This window comes from Syngnathus typhle, linkage group LG10 (genome assembly GCF_033458585.1).
Source record: "Syngnathus typhle isolate RoL2023-S1 ecotype Sweden linkage group LG10, RoL_Styp_1.0, whole genome shotgun sequence".
Lineage (NCBI taxonomy): Eukaryota > Metazoa > Chordata > Actinopteri > Syngnathiformes > Syngnathidae > Syngnathus > Syngnathus typhle.
The window spans coordinates 4440255-4458668 of NC_083747.1; the positions used below are offsets into that span (position 1 = coordinate 4440255).

Here is an 18414-nt window from a genome sequence, read left to right on the forward strand (position 1 = left end):
TTCATTTTCTGGTCTGATGTCATCCAAAAATTGCCATAATTGCGCAGGCCTGGCGACTCTGGTCTGTGACCGGCGCTGAGCGAGTTGAGAGCCCAGCAAACTCTTAGCATCTAAATATGCAAAGGGGGGGTCCACGGCGAAGGCTGCCGGACCTCTTTCTTCGTCCTTTTGGAATCACCACAAAGTTTTCAACTGCAGTCCAAGTGAAGACAGGATTGAACTTGATGTGGTGGGACTCACCAAGGTAATGACAGACTGTCAAAAGCAACAGCAGAAGTTCAGGGTGCTTTGCAGAGAGAGAAAGGAAGCCTTGTTGACTCGTGCTGGAATTCTTATATAAATATAAATAATAAAGTGAATAAACATTTATGTTTGCTGTATGTTCTTTGTGAGGATGTTGGATCTATTCCATGTCACCTTTTGTTTTGTTGTGTGCTTTTAATGGCACAGAAGATGACACCAATTCACTAAAGGAATGATGACACTAATTAACTGGCAGCATTTTTTATTCGCTAGACATAATGTACGAATACAAAGCAGCCAAAGACACTTTGTTCACCCGACTGCCAGCCTGGGAAGATTCTGGTTTCGATGCAACCGGTGGTATTTTTTATTCTTTCCCAGCAGGACGCCCTTTCAACATGTCTGTCATTACATTTTTGGATGGGGCACATATTCTAAATGACACTGTTGTGTGGATTTGTGAAGGAAGAAAGGGGATCAGACAGAAAGAGGTCAAAGGTCACCGTTTGCTCGGTTGTTCCCCTCTGGTCTCGCGCTAAAGGTTTTAGTACACAAAGCTAAAGGATGTTGGGGATTGATCTCAGTCAGCTGCTCTTCCTCTCGGCCTGCTTCTTATATTACGTCACGGCCAAGTGTCCCACTTCTCCACAATGCTGCTACCTGCCAGACAGGCCCAAGGACGGGTCGGCTCGTACGCTCGGCCGGTTGCATAAGAGTAACGCAAAGAGATAAGACTCTTTACTCAAGATGGGTTCTTAGTGTGCACTTTCACCTACAGCTGCTATTACCAGTTAGCATTCTTTCAATCTTTGTGCAATAATACACAGAAATTTTTGTCGCGGTCCGCACCATAGTATCCTTCAGTTTTGAAATCAGACACTAGTTAAGAAATTGTTCAGTTAGTTAAAAAATGGTAATAAAGATTTATAGCAATATCTCAATTTTTTAAAAGTGAAGACAATTTGTAATTTTAGTATTTACACATGAAATCGATGCGGGCCACATAAAATGATGTGGCGGCCCGTATCTGGCCCCCGGGCTTTAAGTTTGACACCCATGTTCTATATCACTACACTGTGGTAATATTCCACAATTATTTTGTGGAAACAGTGATGATCTCAAAGGCTTAAGTTTTAAATGATCTGTGCATCTTTTATCATGTGCTTTGCAATAATAATAATAAAAAAACATCCGTGTATAGTGTCAGACAGCAGAGACTTTTTAGACTTTTTAGACTTTTGACACTTCCCCCCTTCTTGAAATAGTGTGCAAGAATTAAATGGAGATCAATCCAGTTGTCTGCTAATTTTATGTTACACAACAGCGCCGCCTAGTGGTAGTGTCTCAAATGTACCTGCCCAAAAATACAGCTCAATATTTGATATTCGGGTTGAAGTTTATGCAAATATTTCTCTCTCTCGATCTTTTTATTTATTGTTTATTGTTTATTTTTTTAGGTTGTGTGCCATAAAAATGTAGTAAACTGCTCTTGTTGTTTTTGGCACAGCAACTTTAGTGCTGTTGCGTAAATAGGACGTGGAGTAGTGTACTGTGGCCAGCTGCCTTCAGTGTGGAAAGATTAATCATTATACACTGACCTCCTTTGTGTGGAGAAAACATTGCTATGTTTCTATCAAAGAACTATGATGCATTAGGGAGACGAACACAACTCTTCAAAAATACTCTAATTGCTATCTAATGCATGGCTACTTCAGAATCTTTCACACAACACACTGGCTGATGACAAGAAGAAGAGCTTTCACTTGTTGCCATGGAGACCTAATTAAGGAGTTTAGAATGGTGGAACTGCCTGTCACCCCCTATGTATATGTGTCAGTACTGTTGTTAATTATTTTTGAATAAATTGGCTGCACACTAATCAGAGCGATCAGTTCAAAATTCAATCATTTAAACGAGGAAGCCTGATATGAATTAGGTCTACTTGAGTAAAGAGCGAGGTCAAGAATGATCTAAACTCGTATCTTAAGGAACAGCTGTATTTTTTTTTAAAGTGAACTGACAATGGCAACGCTTACGTTCAGTCAGTCAAAAATTATAATGTATTTTTCACATGCTGTTACTACTAGATATGAATTCATTCCTACTCGCTTCTTCGCTCATTTTTAATTCTGACAAGAGTTTAAATTTGCACTTTATTGCTAAATTGCATTTATAGTTACTACTTATCTCACACAAAAAAATATCATTGTATCAATACTTTTTTGTTTGAATATTATCTCGAGGGTGAATCGCGTTTCATATTTTCTACCTGCTGTGCTGTGACCGTTAAAGTGTCCACTACACTTCTATATTTAGCTGTCATGTGTTGTCGGGGTGGTCAACTGGAGGGAGGACGCCGACACGCCCTCTCTTGAATGGAGCGCGCCGTGCGTAAAGTCCGACGTGCAACCGAGGGAAATTGTAATTGGTTTCTCTTTCACACATTTCAACGTTTGTAACCGCACGTGGTGATTTACATGCAGCAATGACGCGGGAGGAAGAGTTAATCCGGATTGCCAAGAAGCTGGAAAAAATGGTGTCTCGAAATAACACGGTGAGTGGAACTGGACGACCCCCAGGTGGCGCGCTGTGGTTTGCTGTGTGCAGTTGGAGGGCACCGCGTCGCCTTTGCTGAAGGGAAACAGGCCTTGTTGAGTTATGGCAACTTTAACTTCAATTTACACTAACGACGAAGACTTCTACAGTAAACTCTGCACCCTGCGTTATGTGCGCATGCGCGTGCATGTCGCGCACTGCACTTGTCAAGGGAGTCTGTAATGGATGATCAACAGGTGCTTGCAAAAAACGGATCTAGGAGCAGTTGTCTACAGATTGATGTGTCAAGTGCTGCCGCTACTTGGCGCCGTGTGTGTGTGTGTGGTGCATATGTTGAGCAAAACGTAAACAAGTATGCAGCGGTTGTCGATTGCCAAGTGCTGAGTGCACTCTTGCACAGTTGCTCCCATTTTGAATCTCTTGATTCTTGAATGTTATCTTGCTCCCCGTCTCGAGTTACTACACGGAATAAATGTATGCATTCATTTTTTTTTAACATTAAATATTTGTATGTACGATAGATGTTAAAAAGGAATGCACAAAATCAAAATATTATTGCGGGAGAACATGTTTGCGTTTATTTATAAGACCTCCATTGCAATGGCCAAGTTATTTCCAAAATGTACTATTAATAAATACATACTGGTTACTGTCATATGACAGTAATACTACAATATTTTCACAGGATTACATTACTGCAATCTGTGAAATTGTGGCATTTAACTGTTCATTTTTAACCAGACAATAATGCAAAAATGACAGATTACATTTATCCTTGTAGGACTGCTTCATTTAAGTTTGATAGTTTTGTACCACTAAATCAAACTTGCCAAATATTATACAAAATATTTTATATATGCAATTGTGTGCTGCTACACTTTCCTTTTCTTATTTAAGGACCGCAATGTTAAATGTATTAAAGGTGTTCAATATTGCATATGCAGGAAGGGGCTATGGACCTGCTGAATGAGCTCAAAAGTTTCAATATGACACTTAAACTCCTCCAGGTAACACACACGCACCAACATGAACACATTTGAGCAAGCCCTGAAGTGTAGTGATAAATAAACAGACTATGTGGACAAAAGTATTGGGACTTAAGAATATTGCAGGATTACCCCAAATTAATCTTTCCAACCAAACCCCTAATGGGATAATTAAGCGAGGTGTGTCTTAATACTTTATTTCATCCGACAAAGGTGCAACGAAAGTTGGTTCTATTTGTCTTAGGAGACAAGGATCGGCATGTCTGTGAATAGCATCAGGAAGCACTGCACAGACGAAGATGTCATCGCTATGGCAAAAGTACTCATCAAGGAATGGAAAAAACTATTGGGTATGTCGTGCCGAACTGTCGTATTCCCTGAGTAGTTTAGCAGAGTGCATATTATTTCCCCTGATGACACAAACTCCAGACTCCAGCCGTCCTCAAATGGAGAAAGCCGCAGAAGAGAAGAATGGTTTGGACTCCAGCAAAGCAGAAGGGTCACCAAACGACTCACCCAGGTCAGTTTGTAGCTTAGCATTAGCTCAGCGCTTCTCACATAGTAGGGCGGGCGCGGCGCAATACCATAGGAACATACTTTTTTTTTGGCTGTACTAGATTAAAGGGTAATTAGACATCCACTGCAGTAGGTGGCAGTATCACTGGAAGAGAGCACAGTTTTGGTGCCATCACCAGTGCTAGTTTATTTTATTTTTTTGTAGCAACTTTTCCAACATGGACTCGGACGCACCTGTTTTGAGGTGTTCACCTGAACAAACGTCATGCTGAAATGTCACAAGACAGCGGACCTTTCAGAAGGCGCTTCTTCATTTCAGGAGAGGAGTTCTGGACAGCAGCGTTCTCTATCCCACCCGCTTCCCCTCCCCTCCTCGGCCCGCTCGCCCCCCCCTTCCCATCAGGCGCCCCTCTGTGAATATGAAGAAAGAGAGGTCAGCATCCTGAACCAAAGTGCATGATGGAGTCTGTGCATGCTGCATGCAGCCACGTCGTGGCGTCTTTATCGTGAGCCCGTTTGCTCCTGCCACGTTCCGGCCCACTCAGGTGTGAAATTTGTTCAGGAAGGATGGTAAAGACTCCTCGTTAGGGCGCTCTCAAGCTTCAGGGCTCACCTCGCCCAAGGCTAAGCGTCCTTCACTGGACTCTAAGAAAGAGAGGTCAGGCGGGACGTGCTCACACGCATGACTGGAATGAATTTCCCATTGAGAAGCTCATGTTTTGTTCACTAGGAAAGTTCCAAAAGACCCAAGCACACCATGGGTTCCGCTTACTTTTAAACTCCACCCCCCACCACCAAGGTTAGAGTGCTATGAAGATGTCACCTCTGGCTGTGACGCAACTGACCTCTTGCTCAAGATGTCTTGTCCTTGTAGAAAAGAGCCACCAGATCCAAACGCTCCTCTGCCTCCACTGCCTTTTCATCTTCATCCGCCAGCTGCGCCAAAGCGCCCCTCGCTGGATGGGAAAAAGGAGAGGTGGGATTTGGATCATAACAGCTCCGGAGATGGAATATTTTGAAGCTTTTTGATATGTTTTTCACCACAGGATGGATTCCTCAGACTCTAAAATTGCTTCCCAGAAGACATCAGATTGTGTGAAAAAAGAAAGGTCTGGACACTGGGACACAAATTTGCAGTGGAATGGATTTGTGTTGTGTGACTTAAAAATAATGGGAAAAAAAAAAGGCAGACCTAGATTGCATTTGGGATAGGAATTTCTTAAAATGAGATGTTATTTATTCATTTTTGAATATTTTATTTGTGTTATTTGCTATTATTTTATCATTTATTTTTATTTATTGTTATTTATTCATTTAATTTTTTTTGCAAACGTGGCTTAATGGGTGAAAACAGCCAAGCGTCAAGTTTTTCTGTGTGTTTTTTTTTTTTTCCTTGCAGGAAAGACAGTTTGGATAGCAAAGTGGCTAAAAAACAGTCAATGGATGTTAAGAAAGAAAGGTTGGCCATGCATGAGTGTGAACGTACTTGTTTGGCTGTTAGCCAGATATGCGGTTTTGATTTTTTCAAAACATTGGCCCATTACAGGAAATTAAAATGGGAGAAAATATGGCCAGAGAGAGACAAATGTTTTGTGCTACAAAATGATTTTTTCTAAAGCTAATTTATGAAGTGAAATCTTCCCAGGACAACACAAAACTTTGAGAATAACTTGAAACCCAAATTAGCAATTATTTCATTTAACTTTTGTTTCTTTCTGTTTTCAGGAAGAACTCCCTTGACTCCAAATTAAGCCAACCAGTCAAACACCAAACAACTCCCACTAAACCAGAAAGGTCTGTAATATTTTAGTAATATTGATTTATATCGGCTCACTCAAGTGTATCGTTACTCAGGCGGGAGTCTGACTCGAAGCACAACAGCCTTTCACCCCGTGCAAAGAAGCTAACATCTGAAAGGTACACGAAATATTTACTGCACTTCAAGTGAAATCGGTGTGTTAAAAGCAAAAATAAAAAGATGATGACGCTTGACTTGATGTGACAGGCGAGAGTCTCATGGCTCAAAGGCCACTCAGTCTGGACCTCCGCAAAGAAAACCATCCACTGACCACAATGAAAGGTATTTCCACCATTAATGCTATGTTCAATTGAAATCTTTTTGAGAGGCAAAATAAAAAATCTGCATCTGTTCTGTTCAGAAAGGGCAAAACCGAAGCCCCGAAAACTCCAACTGCGCCAAGCAGCCCGTTATCCCCCGGCTTCGCTTCCACCGGGGGTTCATTACCGCCTCACCTAATTACCGGAGACTCGATTCGTGACAAGTGCATCGAGATGCTGGCTGCTGCCCTGCGCACTGACAGTAAAGAAATCATTTTGGATCATCTCTTGAGAATAAAAGATTGCACATTTTATGCTTGTGTTTTTGCTCACAGATGACTACAAAGATTTTGGAACTAACTGTGACAGCATGGCAGCAGAGATTGAAGATCATATCCTTCCATTCGCTCAAATATGCGCACGACTAACCACTTTCAATCATGTACAAAGACGAAATCTTGCTTCGGTCTTCCTTGACTTGACCGTCGCACATATCTACCAAGAGATCAAGGCCACCGACATGAAATACAAGAACAGAGTGAGAAGCCGCATCAGTAACTTAAAGGACCCAAAGAACCCCGGTCTGCGCAGGAACGTTCTCGCAGGAAGCATTGATTTAAGCCGCATTGCCATTATGAGCGCTGAGGTAATGTGGATGTCCCGAATTAATAATGTAATATGAATTTGTCCTATTGTCCACTTTGTCCTATTTTATCCTTATGGGCTAAAAATATCTAGAGTCCAGAAAAAATATATAAATTATTATTACAAAGGACAGGCAAAAATGTGGACAAAAAAAATCCAGTTTTAACAAAAAATAAAAAATGTATATATTATTACAGGGGATGGGCTGAAATGTGGACAAAAATATTCCAGTTAAATAAAAAAATAAATAAATAAAAAAAAACACAAAATACCCAAAAGTCAATTGGAACATAACTATCTTGAATGTATCCTATGTCTTGTCAATACAGCTTCTGCATTGTGATTTTATTTGGAACATATACTATACATATATGCTAGGCTAGCACTAGTATTGTTCCAAGCATATTTTAGGGAGGGCCCCTGTGGTGCCCCCTCTAGCTCCGCCAGTGTTCCCACCTTTCTGTTAAACATTTACAATGAACTTTGTCACCATCTTCCGAATGTTTGTTGCAGCCTGGCAGTAAAATCACAAACACTTTTTACTCAAATGTTAGATGATGCAAACTCTGTATGATCACCCAAAATTGATTAAACTCTATTGAATGATCACAGCCATGCTTAATTTTGTGCTCTGTCGCTACACCACCCAAAGGAAATGGCTAGCGACGAGCTGAAACAACTGAGGAACGTCCTCACCCAGGAGGCCATCAGGGAGCACCAGATGGCCAAAACTGGGGGCACCACCACTGACCTGCTACAGTGCGGCAAGTGTAAAAAGAAGAACTGCACATACAATCAAGTAAGACCCCGTTTTGTTTTGAAGGTTCCACTGTACAATAATGAATTTGACATCCTTTGCACAATTTGTAGGTGCAGACACGTAGCGCTGACGAGCCCATGACCACATTTGTCCTTTGCAACGAGTGTGGGAACCGCTGGAAGGTCAGCTTCTTCTTCATCTTCCGTTGTGTACATATATAAAAACAATTTTAAATAATTAATCTGTTTTTCCAACTTTCAGTTCTGCTGACGACTTCCTGGTGAAACCATCTTTTTTTTTTTTTTTTCTCAATAATGGGGAGTTTCTAATTGTAGCTGATTTTAAATATTTTATATTCTTACAATTTCCACTTGAATGTTTTTTTCTAAGCATTCTAATAATGTTTGCTGTATAAGAAATTGAAGATTGAGCATGGAATGACTAAGTCGTTAAGTATGAGCGCAATTGTGAATAAATCGGCTCTGTAAAAAAGAATTGTCCCTAAATGTCACAATGAAAATATACATAATTATTCATTATTATACTTTGTATATAATTGCAATAAACTGTAACCAAGATGATACTTGTTTATAATGACACATTTATTCAAGCCATTACTCAAATGACATGGCTTCTATTACATCTTCATCATCCTCATCTGGCAACCGCAGTAATGTATGCAACTAGAAAATGCAATTTCTGGAGAAATTGCGTGTGAAGGCAAAACTGTGAATAACTTATAAATAAACCTTAAGCACCTAACACTAACCTTAAGCACCTTTTTTGACAAAATGGAAATTGACAAAGCACAGCCCAAGAGCAGGTCTCAAACACTATCTCCATTAGTCACGAGTCTTTGGTCGAGTGGTTACCGTCATTGCCTCTGGCACAATGGGACTAGTGTTCCCATGACCCTAGTAAAGACTCATGACTGCAGTAGTGACAGAAGAGCAACCCATGCTCACCTCAAGACTGAAAACTTCAACACCTAAGTGCCACTTTGCCCGCCTTCTACCTAAATTTGGAAGTGCCGTCGCCTTTGCACAATGAATCAAACCGCGTGCTTACTTACAGCAGATGGCAACAAAGCATCGCAATTCTTCCGCACTTTGAAATTCTCCTTTGGGTCGCTACTGCAAATTAGGTGCTGGCTTGGCAAAGCTAAGCCTCAAAGCTGGTAAAAGCCGGCAGGGAGAATGAAATGCAAAGAGAAAAACATTTCTTCTGTCACTCATACACTTGCTGATATATTTTGAGAATTATTCATAAAGAATATTTTTTTTTTTTTAAAAATGCCATCTGTTTGAACGTGAAGCTACATTAGTGATAAACTTCTCCATATGGGCAGGCAATAAAGAGCTGAAAAATATGATTAGCATATTCAGTTCAGCGAGTTAATCAGCTTTCCTTCTGGAAAGAAAGCAATTTTGGCAGTTTTTTTTTCTTTAAAGTGCAAGCACAGAGGCGTTAATTGAGGTTATATTCACAAGTGAAAAATCACATCATGGTACTAATTGTATGTTCCCGGTGCTCTTGCGTGTTTATATTTAGAGAATCTATTTTGATAGTCGTACATCATGTAAGCGTTTTCTCTGGTTGAAAAACAGCTACACTTACATTTATGATCTTTACATACAGTTTGAGAACCTCATCTGCAACAGGGGATGGATTTGATGACACATTTCTACTTTTCAGCTTCCTTTCATCCCCCACTAGCTCACATTTACTTGACTGGCTAATTGGTCGACCGGTGCTCCTCCTCGTCCTTCCTAATGAAGATTGCTGGTCTGTTCGTAAAGACGGAACATTTGTAAAGACATCGATTGCCGGCCGCATTAAGAAAGTGTGTGAATGAAAGGATACCTCCAAGGGGAGCGGGATTAATTCGGGCTCTGTTAGTTGTTTGATCGGTAACCATGTGAACTGACACCTGGTCAAATAAGCAAGTGGGTTCTGTCGTGCGTTTGCATTGGTCTGGTTTCTCAACACGTTTAATTGCACTGGACGGTGCCTGCGCGAGCGCAAGTTGATTGCAAGTGGCAACTCGTTTTGAATGTCGAATTCCACCCCAGTGCCCCGTGGCCACCCCGGCCCCATTTTTCTTCGCCGCCTCTGCTCTGAGCTGCTGATGATGTCATTGACTGCTTTGCGCTCTGGGAGTATAAATCATGAATGACGTATTAGAGGCTACGGTAAGAGAACCTTTTCCGCGGTGTTTATACGAGGTAAGCTAAACCTGGCTCGTGTCCATGTATGGTTTCCACGGAGTTTCGGGCAAGGGGAGGAAAGTGTTCGGCGGAATCTTGAGAACAGGGGAGAAAAGGCCAAATGATGAAGCAGGAGAAGTGCCTCAATTTACAAGTCAGCTGCTTGAATAGAATAAAATGATAGAAAACAAGACTAAAATCGTCCCCGGAGAGTAAAATTGTGATGAGATTCTACAAGAACCCCACATCTTCACAATCTTGGAGTAAATTCGAAACTCAATCCTCCAAGATGACGGCAGTGACGCCAGTTCATCAGAGACAGTTTGGGAATGGAAGTAATGGAGTAGTCAGTCGATAGTGCTGACCTCAAACCGTATGAACACTTGTGCGTGCTGTTCATGCTCGAGTGGCCAAAATAAGCACTTTGGTTGAAGTGTCTGCATTCGTGGGCATACAAATGCATGTTATTTAACGAAGAACATTATTTTTCTCATATTTATTTGGTGGTGTCCTATTAGATTGTCCGAAATATGAGCTCAATAAAGGTTTGGAAATACTATTTTATTTGATTCAACAGCTATTTACTAAAGAGAAGATTATTTTTACATTAATACAGTGGTTTAATTTACAATTTACAAATAGATGTCTAAAATAGGTTGATTTATAGACCTAAAATAGACATCTAAAATAAGTTGATTTATAGACATCTCCAGAGATGCCTGGCTTGCAGCAGCTTGGAAGCAGGAGTGGGAGGCAGCTGGCCCCTCCCTCATGCACCGTTATGTCTGGGAACCAGGAGACGGCGCCATAGGAGGAGGCGAACTACCTCGCCAGCAGTGGACCACACTGAACCGCTTAAGAACTGGTTTGGGCGCTTCAACACGTCTATGCGGCAGTGGGGACTGGCGGACAGTGCGGCATGCGAGTGTGGAGCCCCCGAGCAGACAGCCGACCACATCATCAACACCTGCCCTCTATATAGACCACCCTCAGAGGCCGGCCTCTTCGACCGGGTGCTGGGCTGATCTACTTTCTGTGATTAAAGAAAGACAATTTTGGGACCAATTAAGTGAAACTGAATAAAATGTTTTTGCCGCATACCAAATGTTCTCTCTCTGCTGCGAATCACTTTTCGATTTTGATGTGAGACAGGCTTCTTCCCAGAAGTCTACAACTTTAATTAATAAAGATGTTTTGAACTTTCAGCAGTCATACCAGTTTTGTATATACCCCCAAAAAACGGCTGTTAAAGTTAAACAGTGCACTCGCATCAGCCATTTCGGTGAGCGTGTTTTACTGGCTATGGTTGCCATGGAGACGAGTGCTGACCCGAGTGAAACAGTGAAGAAAAACATGTTTCCATTGATATCCAGCCGCTACACAGCAGTGGCCTATCTCGTGCGCGGCCTTGAATGGGCCGGTCGATGGCACACTGCACTATGACCTAAGTGCAGTTAATTACAGCTACAGAATTTCCAATTTGATCCGAGGAAAAAAGAATGTCACAATTCGCCGCCGACTTGACATCAGCCTGTTTGTGTCATGTTTGACCTTATTTACCTAAATGACCTCTTTGAGAGAAGCCAGGTAGCTGCTCGACAGTCAATCCCCCCTCCCCAACTCATTGTTATCATCAGCCTTGGAAAATATTCTGTCCTCTTCAAATGGCCTTTTAGTTTAAAAAAAAAAAAAACAGGCTCCAGTGTGTCTGCTGGCAATAGAAGATGACCCAGACACTAACCTTTAATCACTTTGAACAATAGTAGTACTGGGAAATCTCGACATCTTAACACAAGCCCTGTCTACAGATGGCCTTTCCTATGCTCACAATTACACCAATGCTCTGCCCCTAGCTTTTTTTTTTTCTTGCTTTGACCAATCGATCTGTAGCAAGAATGTCAAACAAATTTTTGTCCTGGGCCATTATGACTGTCAAAGCCTTATATTGTATACAGTATAGGCTACTATAGTACAGTATAGTATTAAAAACTGTTCAAATGTTTTAAAAAATGATTAAAAAAACAATTGCTAGCAATAACTTTTTTTTTTTTAAAGTGAACTCAATTTTTAATTTAGTATTGCCACATGAAGTCAACGCACAATTTGTCTTCACGGCCCACTCAAGATGATGTGATGGGCCGTATCTGGGCCCCGGGCCTCAAATCTGACACCTATGATCTATAAATTCACACGTAAAAACTTTGCTGATTATGGAGTACAACTCTAACAACGGTCTTGACAATAACGTGGCGTCATCAAACTCTAAAATCCAGCCATTTTTTATGCTTCTTCCCCTATTTCAGCTTGCGGGCTCGTGCCGTGTATGAAATCAACCAAAAGATCTGCCGATGTTTACATTTGAAGGTGATTTTATAGCAATGCGGCGCCCCATGCAGCTTTGATGGCGCGTCTGTTTATCTTTCTAAAAGCTCGTTGCCATAGTGCAGCCTCCACGACTAGCCCGTGTTTACTTGCTTCCATCCTCACCGCCCTCCTGTTGTTGCTTCACACTGCTCCTTTCTCTACAGACAGCACCGAAGCACGCAATCTGATGTATTACTGTCTGTTTGGCACCGATGACCTCCATGTGCTCGTGAACAAAAAGAAAAGGGCTGGTGTAAATCTGCATTTCTGGATGATTATCGCACATAAAAGTCATCTTAACATCAGTTAATTGCATATGAGCTGTTGTCAAAGTGCATCATAAAATCACACCCTTGACAAAGATGTGTGTGCCAGACTAAATGGGAGGTTCTGGGAATCATTTGGACTCGTTATATTATTCCAAAAGTGCCAAAAAGCAGCCTAATTACCAAGCACTCGTGTATGTTAAATTTCATTACAGTTTTAGAAGCTTCGAGGGTTTTGTTATTTAATAACGAGAGTGGGCATTTTTTTGGGATTACATACTGATTACATATGGCCAGTTGTGACCAGTTTTATATCATGCTTCTCGTTGAACAGTAGGCGCTATGAAATCAATGTTCTCATGCTGGGCTGTTTGATTTTTAAATCTTATTAAAACAAACAAATTTCTTATGAATATGTATGTGATCCCGAATGGTACTTAAAACGTCACGCTCGCTTGAAAATTGTCCTCCTCAGCCCCCTTTTATGATGTATAATGAGGCCAGTTGCCATTGTCATGTAAATGCTTCATATTTTTTATTTTTTTAATGAAAAAAATTATTCAGAGAGCCTTTTTGCAGCCTTGCAAGGCAACCATGGTCATACTTGAAAAAGACGTGGGCACAACAGATGTCTCACGCATTTCCGAATAATAGGTTAGATTTGTACTTTTAGTTTGTGTTTGTATTACTCTAGTATTGTGAACTTTTAGAAAATACGTTGTGTCGGGAATGTTCTCGTCAGATCGTGGCAAACAGTAAATATAAGTTTTCGAAATCACTCACTCAGGTCAAATCTGGAAGCAAACAGGAAGAAGTGGTCGTGCTGGTTATTGACTTCCGTGACCTCATGGCTACATCCTCTCTGGTGCCCAACAATCTAATGAAGGTTTTAGCTTCCAGTCACTTCTAAGGTTTATAGATTGTCCTCAAGCACTGCAAGTTTCCTAACAGCGGAATATAAAACATGCACATTTTTGATAACTTTCTGTTTATATTCCCCCCCCCCTCATACATGATTTATAGAGGGATGTTTTCACAGGCAGGCATTCACTTTGTTTGAAAATATTTCAATGAAAAATGGCCGCAAACTCAATACCATCAGTCAAATTGTCAAGAATTCCCAGTCTGCTGTCACGATAAGATAAGACTGCTCAGTTTTGACTGCTACTTGTTTAACAATATATTTATTGCACTTGGATTTTCCTTTCAATCTCCACACTTTTGTTAGCTATAGCTAACTGATATGAAGTGCACGTCGAGAAACAAATCATTTCCAACTTTTCCTCGTACATATTGTATAAGTCGCCCACGGGTGTCATTTTAGATTAGATGATGGGAAAATTGAACGACGGCTTATCGCGCTCGGTTGTTCCACATTATGTAGTGATGTTATTGCAAGTTCTTATGTTACATATTGGCTCATCTCATGTTGTGTTTTCATCTCAGCTCACCCAATATTTGATCTCATCTGATCTAATATGATTACATAGTTATCTTTTGTTACATTCTCATTTTGTAAGGTTTATCTTTCGCCACATCTTTTCTCATCCTATGGATCCCATGTCACATTATCTCATTCTTCTCATGCCCTTTTTTAGCTTAGCGTATGGTGTATGCTACAAGCTAGCTCACTTCTCCTCATATAAACACATTTCCGAGGAAAATCAATCCGGTCTTTAACGTCAACAGCGCTTTGTCGGAAAGTGACGTGACTAGAGTCGCTCTTCAGTTCATCAGTACTCTTACGAATCTAAACATATGCAGGAATACCAGACAAGAGCTTTTACTCTTTAGTGGTTTGACATTAAGCGAGCGATGTTTGTTTGAAGTCTGTTTAGTCTTAATGGGGGAGCCATTTATTTGTTTTGCGACCACTTTGCAGAAATGGCCACAAAGTTAAATCGCAAGAACACCTGGATGTTATTTGGCAGCAGACACATGCATTATTCTTCGCAAATGGACCTCGGCAGTCTTCTCTTCCTTCTCCGTTAGCATTTGTCTGTCTGTCGATTTCCCTACATGCCTCACCTTCTTGACCAGTGAAGGTTTGTTGGATAACTTCAGCTCATTATCTAGCTTCCAGTCAATCACAGGAGTAAGTGGTACACCGATGTAAGTCTCTGTCTTTTTTTTTTTTTTTTTTACACATGGGAATTGGAAGGTGGAAGGTGTCATGCAGAGAGAGTAGGTTCTCTCAAAATCACAAATTCTCCAGTACCTCTAATGAGGACCGGTAGTCTCTCGGCTATAATACAACACTGTCATTCCACATTATTTCTAGAGAGTATCTTAAAACTAGTCTTCCCAAGAGACAGGAAGATTTTCTGCCATGTTAACTTGAATGGTGGCATCCTAAAAACCTTTGTCCTTGGTGCATATCTATGAAAATAAAGTCCGACCTATGGCTTGACCCAAGTCAAATCAATTTTATTTACACAGCCCTTAATCACAAACTTGTCTCAAAGGGCTTCACATGGAGAGAACAAACTGAAACCAGCCAGCACAGGCTTAATCAAAAGCCATAGCATAGAAATATAGCATACCCATCTCTTAAAAAACATTTGAAGGTCGAAACAATATTAGCCAACACAATATAACATAATGTACATTATCTGGAACAGTTCACAATCAATATTTACCTCATAACATGTCAAAAACAACAAACGTATTAAATAAAATATATTCTACTCACAGGAGATTTCTCATTTGGGCTTCCTTGTTTTTTCCTGTTCCAGTCACCTGCTGCATGCTACTGGTTAGCCACGCCCATATTTGCTTACCCGGCCAGGCAGGTACTCTCAATCACTCGCTCCAACATTCTTCCCTGCATCGATACCCTGTCCTCGATTTTGAAAAGTCACAGCAACCTGGGGGATGACCAGCACGATTAAAGAAATGATCGTCTCCTCCCTTGCTATCAGAATTCTGATATCGGCACTGTTTCCAAGACAACGGGCCATTTTCGCACCATTTGATTTGGGTGTTTCAACAAGCTCCGCTAACTCAGCTTTTCATCCTCTGTTTGAATTGTACTTTGACTCAATTGCTTTGAAACCATTCCAAGGCACTTATGTTTTTCACCATCTCATTGCGGCTACTTGTTCTTTTCTATTCTCTGAGGCTTTTACAGTCCCGTTTAGTCGATATACCTTGCTTCACCTTCTCGATCTTCTCGTTCTCGGTTTGGCAGAACCTACAGGGGATTGTTTAATGGATTCGCTGGAACCTACAGACCTGCTTGAATTCATTTGAAAGTTGTAAACAAGTTTAAAAAAAGAAAAAGCTCCTCAATGTTAAAGCCACTCGCACCACCAGGGGAATATTTTCCCCATCATTGCTAGCATCACAATTACATTTAGTTTTATTAAATTGCAGGCAATGATGTGAAACAGCGTGCGCATAATTTATGGGATTTTCCTGTGCGCAGCCTGATTCTATCTTATGTGAGGAACATTTGAGTTTGTTCAGGTAATAGCTCTCTTTGCTACTTCCAACTCATTTCACAGATCCCCTGACAGCGATTCCATCTTCCACTGTCATTACGAATTACTGCACGGTGTGCGGTCACCCTGAAAAACAAGCAACAGGCCACATTAATGGCTGGCTCAATAAAAGGATCACTTACCTTTTATTGTTTACTATAACTACACTAAGCTCAGATATTAACACTTGACTGATTTATTTGGAATTAGCAACGTATTTTGTACAACCATATATTATTATAACATTCCTAACACGTGGGATGAAAACTGTTCACAAAAGTGAGTGGCTAAGTTTTTCACCTTTAGCAACGAACACTTCCATCATGCTAAAAAGGCTTTTTTTCATGAAACTTTCAACAAATATTTGACTCACTTTGTTGAATGAAAAAACCTTGATGAATTTCTCTCGCTCAGCTTGAACAAGAAACGGTTCATTTTTAATCGCTGGCTGACTATGATCTCGGCACATCTTTTTTCGTTTTCTGTTTTAACGGCGCCTCTTGTGACATTTTTGCTGGTTTCAATCAGCCAGGCGTAAAATCACAGAAGCTAATCAAGTCCCGGGCCCAGACAAATCGCTCTTGCGTGACTAATTGTTAGTTGAGGCTGCTGAACCTGCGCCCGGTGCTGCTGAGAAAGAAACAAAAAAAAAAAAAAAGGGGGGGGAGTCACGAATGAAAACAACATCTTGAGAGCGACACTGCCAGTTTGCCATTTGGTCGCTACAGTAAATAAAAATCTGTCAATCATGGCATTGATGCCTGCGGGATGTCGATTGTTTAAAATGATCTTTTTTTTTTTTCACCTCGGCATGCATCAGTGACTGCAATCAGAGGTGCTGCCATGTTGTTTGGGTGATGAACTATCCGTGTGACTAATTGATTTTTATTTCCTTAGCCCATTCAACTATTACAATTGCCTAATTGATGTGATATACATTTTTGATTTCACAAGGTGTTTATATTTATGTGTATCTGTCTGTAGCTCCATCAAGTCCATCCAACTCCTGTTTACGGCCAAATAAAAGAGAGATCGGCTACAGCATCGTCACGCAAAATTACAAGGCTCTAATTTCCTCTGAGTCATTGCCCACTGCTGCTGAGTTGTCAGCAGGTCTGATCACAGTTGATCAATGGCTTGGAACACTCATTAAACACTCACAATGAAAATTGGGGCACTGCGAAGTGTTTATATGATTTTGGTCAGCTCGTTAAACCCCATGAAATCATTAGAAACATCAATCAGTGTGAGTCAATAGATGCACTAATATAAGTTGTTAAAAGACGTGACCTGGATTTTACAGACCTCAGAAACATTGGATGGATGTAATTAAAAAAAAAAATTGTTTGACATGTACAATATTTAAATAAAGACTTTGGGAAGTAGAGCTACAATGTTGAGTGTCAATAGGTTGACTTAGCTAACTTAGCTGGAGTGCTATGATAGCATAGAGTGGATGTTAATTCTTACATTGCATGCATTGTTTTAATAAATGCTTTTACAAAGATGATTTTTAAAAATGTCTCTTTTCAGACCAGTTTTTAACTCAGAAAAATGGGTTTGATTTGCAACCTTGTGATATCCACACACTGCCGTGTAGTGTCACAAAGATAGCGACGGTATCGGAAAAACATCGGCACGATTAAATATTTTTTTATTGTAAAACCTCTTCTTAGGTTCTTTTCCTCTTTTTTTCTTTGGCCGCTGCTTTGTGTGCAGCACACAGCATGTTCCACTTTATTGTGCACCACAACCACACTAAACGGCGGGAGCCTTTGACTTTTCAGTCACACTGTGTCTCTATATTATTTGCTGTATGACAAAGGGAGTGGGGGGAAGCCGCTTACAAGTGTTTTTTCCTTTTCATAAAAAGGGAAAAGTGAACAACATGGCATTTGAAAGCCTATGCTGGTGTTTTATCTCGGTGAGCTCCTGACACTGCAATTGCAATTAATGCCTCTGCCTTGTTGACACTGTCCACACCCACGCATGTCCACCCGCCCACTCGCTGCTGCACACAGCAAAGCCTGCAAGTTTAACACGATCCCGTTTTCCAAAATGAATCAGCTTCCGAGCTGTAGAATTTCTCCGGGGGATTGAGAAGGAGCCAGTCGTGATCGTCTCTGTACGTGTGACGACTTTCTGCTGCTTTTCTTAGTATTCAGTCTACCAGCAGCAACTATTGATCAGGCAACACCTCTTGCATTCATGAATAAATAATACAAGTAGTCGAGCCAAAAGAGGTTCGATGCGCCGCTGTCAATCGCTTTGGCTGTCTCGGCAGGGCAGTTTTGATCTCTTTTATCGTCTAACATTTAGAGGTGGATTTTG

The 18414-nt window shown here is 40.8% G+C and overlaps 1 protein-coding gene and 1 long non-coding RNA gene across 6 annotated transcripts; one reads left to right on the forward strand and one right to left on the reverse strand.

The window, feature by feature from the left end:
• The first annotated feature begins 2570 nt into the window (after positions 1-2570).
• Positions 2571-8345, forward strand: tcea3 (transcription elongation factor A (SII), 3). Of its 5 annotated transcripts, XM_061288766.1 has the most exons (20): positions 2580-2630; positions 2727-2797; positions 3744-3806; positions 4030-4135; positions 4215-4305; positions 4621-4734; positions 4864-4959; positions 5032-5100; positions 5176-5277; positions 5348-5410; positions 5701-5760; positions 6027-6095; positions 6156-6218; positions 6307-6381; positions 6461-6621; positions 6695-6750; positions 6850-7005; positions 7657-7803; positions 7875-7946; positions 8026-8345. In XM_061288766.1, exons 2-20 carry the CDS (start codon positions 2729-2731, stop codon positions 8032-8034), a joined length of 1641 nt encoding a protein of 546 aa, XP_061144750.1. In that variant the 5' UTR covers positions 2580-2630; positions 2727-2728; the 3' UTR covers positions 8035-8345. The 5 variants fall into 5 exon arrangements, with proteins under 5 accessions (XP_061144752.1, XP_061144749.1, XP_061144753.1 ...); XM_061288765.1 differs by having other exon boundaries at positions 2572-2797; XM_061288768.1 differs by lacking the exon at positions 5701-5760 and having other exon boundaries at positions 2571-2797.
• LOC133160860 (uncharacterized) lies at positions 4337-5257 on the reverse strand. Its single transcript, XR_009715955.1, has 2 exons — positions 5147-5257; positions 4337-4946 (listed from the first exon to the last, which is right to left on the reverse strand). It is a non-coding gene; the product is annotated as an uncharacterized LOC133160860 (long non-coding RNA).
• Positions 8346-18414: the final 10069 nt, after the last annotated feature.

Bases quoted from the DNA above. Each gene is read 5' to 3' on its own strand.
- tcea3 (XM_061288765.1), top strand. From the start codon at position 2,729: ATGACGCGGGAGGAAGAGTTAATCCGGATTGCCAAGAAGCTGGAAAAA. The intron at 5,278-5,347 runs GTGGGATTTGGA...TTTTCACCACAG, and splicing joins CTGGATGGGAAAAAGGAGAG to GATGGATTCCTCAGACTCTA. The intron at 5,411-5,700 runs GTCTGGACACTG...TTTTCCTTGCAG, and splicing joins GATTGTGTGAAAAAAGAAAG to GAAAGACAGTTTGGATAGCA.